The 6,776-nt window shown below is 43.7% G+C and overlaps 1 protein-coding gene across 1 annotated transcript; it reads right to left on the bottom strand.

Moving 5' to 3' along the window:
* Positions 1-2,323: 2,323 nt before the first annotated feature.
* Positions 2,324-4,979, bottom strand: IL20 (interleukin 20). Its single transcript, XM_007470723.1, is given in 5 exon segments — positions 2,324-2,401; positions 3,472-3,546; positions 4,196-4,360; positions 4,471-4,535; positions 4,820-4,979. Coding segments are annotated over 5 exon segments (543 nt in total).
* Positions 4,980-6,776: the final 1,797 nt, after the last annotated feature.

Below are 6,776 nucleotides of genomic sequence, written 5' to 3'. Positions count from 1 at the left end.
AAAGCAAAAATGCCTTGTTTCAAAGGAACATAAAAGACCATCTCTTCCATCACTCTGAAAGGTAGGTGTTATCATCTTTTCCAGAGGTTCCTAAGTTAAATTTTACAGCCCAAATCAATCAGGTAATCAGAGTTGAATCATGATTTGAATCCAAGATAAAAGATCTTGAGAAGAGCACACCTAGGGACTTGCTTGGTGGTGCAGTGGTTAAGAATATGCCTGCCAATGTAGGGGACACAGGTTCGATCTCTAGTATGGGAAGATCCCACATGCCATGAAGCAACTAAGCCTGTGAGCCACAACTACTGAGGCTGTGCTCTAGAGTCTGTGCTCTAGACCCCATGAGCCGCAACTACTGAGGCCGTGTGCCACAACTACTGAAGCCCACGCGCCTAGACCCCGTGCTCAGCAACAAGAGAAGCCACCTCAGTGAGAAATGAGAAGCCCGCGCACCGCAACAAAGAGTAGCCCCCGCTCGCCACAACTAGAGAAAGCCTGCGTGCAGCAACGAAGACCCAACGCTGCCAAAAATAAATAAATTAATTAATTAATTTTTAAAAAACACTTAAATATTTCAGAATGGTTATCTATGGGTGATAAGATTATGAGTGATTTGCATTTTCTTCTTTATATTTTTTGTATTTTCCAAAATTTCTCTACTGGGTAGTTGTTACTTAATAATGAGAAAAAAAAATCAATAAAATTATTTAAACTTCATCAGGGCCGAGGATGAGGGCTGGGAGTGAAACCGGAAGCAGTGGGAAAGCTCACTATAGGAGCATCAGTCTGCTGTTTCTTAAACTGTGGAAACTAAACTGCTAAGCTGAGGTGTTATTCGGAGTGAGCTGGGGAGGAAGGAGGCAAGCAGAGTCCAGGCCAGAAATCTGGCTCCTTCAAGCCCAGGGAAGCTCAACATGAAAGGGGCCTGGAACGAGAACACTGACTTAATAGTTGTTTCCAAACTCAAAGACTTAATCCAGGAGCAACCTATACCATGAGGCTGGCCAGAATCCAAAATGGAAGGACCTCAAAAGAGGGCTCATGCACCTCGCTGGGCAGGGCTCGGGAACTACACTTTGCCCCTGTGCATTCTTAGCCCTTATAATAGAGCTTCCTGCCCATTATAATTTGTGTTGCAATTAAGACCTCTGACACAGAATTATGAGAGCCTGAAATGAGAAGGGAAACAGTGGTACAGAGAGGAGAGTGCTCAACACCAGCAAGGAGGAAGCAGGGAGGACTGATGCCCCTCACCCAGTCACAGTCCCTTTATGTGGAGGGCAGAGTCATGGGATCAGAGCTGTGGGTGATTTAGGAGATAGAGCTGGGGATGCATTTGGCAGGGGAGAGAAGGCCCAGGTTCTCACTGGCATCTTTCTTCCCCGAAGAAGCAAGAGGTCCCTAGGTAATATGAGATTCAAGCTCATCCCCAGTATTGTTTCTACTCCTGAAGCATTTTCAAACTCGAAGCAGATAGCATACGGAGAAAATTTTATTTGTAAAAATACATTCTGGCCCCAGAGGATTCCATAAATGGAAGATACAGAAGTCTGGGGTTTGAGAGTTGAGTAGGGGTGGTCAGTAATTGTAAGACAAGCCTGTAATTTCACATCAGAAGTTCTTCCACAACCCAGGCTTAGTAGCCATTGGTTCAGTTTTAAGTATCTCTTAAAGCACTGGTGGTCAGTAAACATGTCCTTAATTTAACAAAATTCTAGCCACTCCTCTAGAATTTAGAAGGTTTGTTTACTCAAAGAAAAACCTGCTCTAGTTGGGTTATAAATATAATCTGTGAATTGTTTTTAAAAGTCTTATCTTCAAATATAAAAATAAATAAGTTAAATAGCAAAAATAAATATATTAACTAATAAATACACCCAACAGTAAAAAAGATCTTATTAAAATCTGATAAAACTCTAGGGCTTCCCTGGTGGCGCAGTAGTTGAGAGTCCGCCTGCCGATGCAGGAGACACGGGTTCGTGCCCGGTCTGGGAGGATCCCACGTGCCGCGGAGCGGCTGGGCCCGTGAGCCATGGCCGCTGAGCCTGCGCGTCTGGAGCCTGTGCTCCGCAATGGGAGAGGCCACAGCAGTGAGAGGCCCGCGTACCGCAAAAAAAAAAAAAAAAAATCTGATAAAACTCTAGATTAAGAATAGGAACACATGAAGATAATCATAATAAGGAAACAAATAATAAATAAATAATATACACAGTGACCAGTACTAAATTATACAACAAAGAGATGGTGGTTTGGGGTCATGCCTCCTGGGTACTGAGGGCTGGGAGTCTGGGCCCAGAATACTCTCAGCAGCATCACTTTCTTCCTAGTCCATCTCTTCCATCCAGCTCAGGAGAATGTCTAGCTCCCCCAAAGCCTTCACCACCGCTGCCTGAGGCTGAAGCTGGAAGATACCAAATGAAGTGGTGAGCAACTCATAAAGAGACAATGTGGGCTCCAAGGTTAATCCTCTCCTGTCACTGGTAGGTCTATTGGAGATTGTAAACAGAGCATCTTTTTCAAAATGAAGAGCTCAGGAGACATTATGGAACCTCAAGATCTCACAAGAGGGAGGAAAAATCATTGAGTCCAATCATCCTAGTCTTACATAGAGAAACTGAGGCCCAGGGTGGGTAGCAGAATTGGGACTACAACTCAAGCCTCTTGAATCACAAAGATCAAAGTAATTAGGCTGTGTTTTAAAGAAAGATGTGTGTCTGTGTGTGTGTGTCTGCACGTGTGTGTGTGTGTGTGTGTGTGTGTGTGTGTGTGTGTACGGGTTGCCTACTGTGCATCCTTCAATGGAACAAATATTTATTGTGCTAAGCATTGGGCTGGCTAGGGACTCAGGAACGAATGACACCATCACTACCCACAGGGAATTCACAGTTGAGTGAGGGAGACAGGCAGAAGCAGACAATTAAAATGTAGTGTGGTAAATAGATGATGGGGTCCCCACAGGATGACAGGAGCACTTAACTCTGAGAGAAGTAGCCAGTACCTTCCTGGAGGTGATGCCTAGGCTGAGTCTTAAAGGATGAGTAAGAATGAGTGAGTGTGGAGCAGACTCCGGCCTTCCTGGCAGATGCGCAAAGGCATTGATGTGAGAAACAGCATGGCATGGGCATGCATGAAATTGTGAGTGACTATTTTTGAGGGTATGTACAAGTGTGTGAATGTCAGAAAATTATCGCCTCTAGTTTGTGTAGCTGGAAAGTTCAGATGTCTCTGGAGTGACTTGATGGAATCATGGCTATTCCTTCTCGATTCCCAGAGCATCTTGCAGAGACAGCACCCTTCTAGAGCCTGGATGGGTATCCCCCGGGTTAAAGGAGAGGGACAGTCCACATGACCTCAGAGGGCCATTAACCTGAGGGCTATAACATTTCTTTGAGTATGAACATCTATCGCACCCATCTATGATCTCAGTTCTAAAAACACACTCATCCCAACCAAAGCCAAAACTGCATATACCTCTTCGAAGTGGCTCATAAGCTGGCTGTATTTCTCCATTGCTTCCTCCCCACAAGGGCATGTCATATGGGCATGCTGAAAATAATACCAAAGAATGATAGATTTTATTAAAGATTCTGATTTTCTGCCCTTGCCATTGACACGAAGTAGGTGGAAGTTCTATTCTTTCACCTATAGAAGTCTTTTCAGACCTCCTTATTTAGGATCATTAAACTGATCACCAGCTAGAAGAGGAAGCATATAGAGCTCATTGTTTCTTTTCAGAAACAGGCAGCACTGAAAGAGTTTGTGATCACTGTATCCCATCTGGCCTACACCCCCCAACCCTGTTCTAGTCTAGCTCCCTCCAGAGAGCCCCCATGGGAAAGAGAATTGGATTCCTAGGTCCTATCTTGAGATTGAGTCCGGTTGTCTGCTGATTAGCTGCCTGGACTCCGTATGCACTAGTATGCCGCAGGATAACTCACCTACAGAAGAAGCATAATTTCATGGATACCAGGAAATTATCAGTGACATCAAATAGGTAGCACTTCATAGTTCTGTAGACATTTTGCATGGAGCTTGTATTCAAAAGTAAATATAACTGAGTTCTTATTACCTAGTCACATGGCTCAACACAGATTATTAGAACTCTTGGACTCAGTTTTTCCATCCATTAAATGGGGCTAAGAATGAGCCTGATTGCTAAGTCTTTGAAGCTATGTGCTGAGGTGGATCCTTTTACCCAAGACCCTTAGTTACAGAGACAGAGGTCCTTCTTGATGGTAAGAAAAGAGTTGGCGAGACCGCTGATCTGGAGGATATGGTGGTCAGGTGTCTGTTAGTTTTTGAATACCCTGTCCAGGTAGAGTCCCAGTATATGGCGGAGGAGGCAGCACTGACCTGCAGGCTACAAAGAAGACTGGCGTGTTGGTGGGGAGAGGGTGTCCAGGGACAAGGGTGATGGAGATGCCCCCGACTCCTATTTCCTCCCAGAACACATACAGACCAAGCATGTACCTTTGTGTCTTGCAAAGGCTGAGTCTTCCTCAAGATACTGAGGTCAATGATTTCATCTTTGGGTTACTAAACAGAGGAAGGCAAGATGAAAAAGTACAGGTCAGTAACTGTTGCCAGGATCTTAGACATCCAGACCTCCCATCCCCTCCTTGCCATGGCACAGTGGGCAGAGTCCCTCTCCAAAACACTTTTGAATTATGAACTACAGATATTTCCTGGGAACACATCCTCCTGGTAAGGAGTCCCCAGCCTGCCTCTTTTTGTGATCCCACTGCTGGGGGACAGAGAAAAATAAGTAGAAAGTGGGGAGGCCGTCACAAAGTGAAAGGTGGGGTCCCTCCCTCACATAGCACTCTGTCCTGTATCTCTGAAAATCCACTTCGAATTGCCTGAAGACTTGCGGTGATCACACAGCTTCCCAAATGGAGTGTCTTCAGCCTGGCAGAAGGTGTCCAGAAGACATAAAACACAGCAGAAAGAAGGCAGAGGGGAAGACCAGAGCCTTTCATTCTGGAGACCACAGGAGATTCTGGAGCCAGATTCTGGAGACCACAGGAGCTAAGAATTCAAAGGAAAGAGCATGACTTACTGATTTCCCCATCTCATGCCTTAAGAAGCCAATCCTGTCACCAGAGACATGCCTCCCCCAGTCCCCGATGTCCCCTGGTGAAACTTAATAGCTTCATCTGACTTCAGATGGTCTGGCATATTCGTCCAACTTACTAAGAAAAAAGAGAAGAGAAGGCTTCAGGTGCTTGTTCAGGGTCTGAGTATGAGTTGGTGCTACAGGTCCTGGCTCCTTTATTCTCTCCCCATCCGAGCCCCATCGTTATTGTCCAGCAGGAAAGGCCTGGAGCAGCAGGCACTTGCAATGAGTAGATAGAGGATGACATTTCAGGGAAAATGTCAGAACTTGTTTTTGCGAGTTGACGTATATAGTCTTCCCTTCCAGAATGCCAATGTAGCTCACCCTTCTGGTCCCCTTAGACCCACAGAGGGACTGGGGGAAAACTGAACCTCATAGAAGCTGTTGCCAAGCCACCAAAAACATTTCAGGGAAATTGTCTGGATTTTACGTCCATCCCCAGGGTAGAGGAACTTAGCTCTATTTGGCATTTGTCTGAGATCAGATTGGTTATTTGAGGATAGTAGATTTATTTCAGCCCCGAAGACAAATAGAAAGTCAATGATTTCATAACAGTCCTCCTGCCAGGAAAAGGCAAGTTCTGAAGGGCAATCAGCCTAATTCCACCTAACACTTCTCCACCCTCCTGGGGTGCTTTGACTCCACAGCGCCCTCTGCAGGAAGGCATCAGTCAGGCATACCTGGGACTAATCCAAGAGTATGCGCTTTCCTAGCCTTGTAACTCAGGCTGAGGATCAAGTAAGCGATCCCAAAAGAAAGAGGAAAAAGGTGGGAAGGAACTCATTTCTTCTTGGGATGAGGCTTGCTCTGTAAGAGGGCACTTTCTAGTAGTTGCTGAGTTTTAAGGTAAAATGATAACGCACTGAGATTAGGGAGAAGAGAGTGCAGCACTCACCTCAGGCACAAAATTTAAGGAGACAAAAGTCTCAGTAATCAAGATAAATAATATTTTAATGCAGTAGCAAAATTAATGAAAACAATCCATGATGAACAAAAGATTAACAATTTCAATAAAGACAGAATCTGACAGGGCCATGCTGAGCCATATTGGAACCCAGGACAAAAGGGGAAATGAGTGCTCCTATCTGTCTGTCTATCTATCTATACATCATCTATCTAGCCATCTATATCTACATATGTTTATCCATCCGTCTATATCTGTCTATGTATCTATATCCATATCTATGTTTTTATGTATCAGAAATATATGATGAAAATATTAGTGATGAGTTTTCTTCCCTTAAAACCAGGAAAGTAAAATTATAATAAATTCTGTTTGGGACATAAATAACATATTTAAACTTAAAAACAATGTGAGTTGTAATGCAGCTAATTATCAATTTTTCAATAATTTTCAACTACCTTAATGTCTTGGAAAAATAATATACATAAAATAATTAAAAAAAATGCTGAAGAGTACAAATGAAACTATTTACAGAACAGAAGTAGACTCACAGATGTAGAAAACAAACTTATGGTTACCAGGGTGTAAGGCGGGGAAGGATAAATTGGGAGATTTGGATTGACTTATACTCACTACTATACATAAAATAGATAACGAATAAGGACCTACTGTACAGCACAGGGAACTCTACTCAATACTCCATAATGGCCTATATGGGAAAAGAATCTAAAAAAGATTGGAGCTATGTATATACAT

The sequence above is a fragment of the Lipotes vexillifer genome, unplaced genomic scaffold, assembly GCF_000442215.2.
Source record: "Lipotes vexillifer unplaced genomic scaffold, Lipotes_vexillifer_v1.1 scaffold1122, whole genome shotgun sequence".
Taxonomy (NCBI): Eukaryota; Metazoa; Chordata; class Mammalia; order Artiodactyla; family Lipotidae; genus Lipotes; species Lipotes vexillifer.
This window is presented reverse-complemented; position numbering and strand designations above follow the sequence as displayed.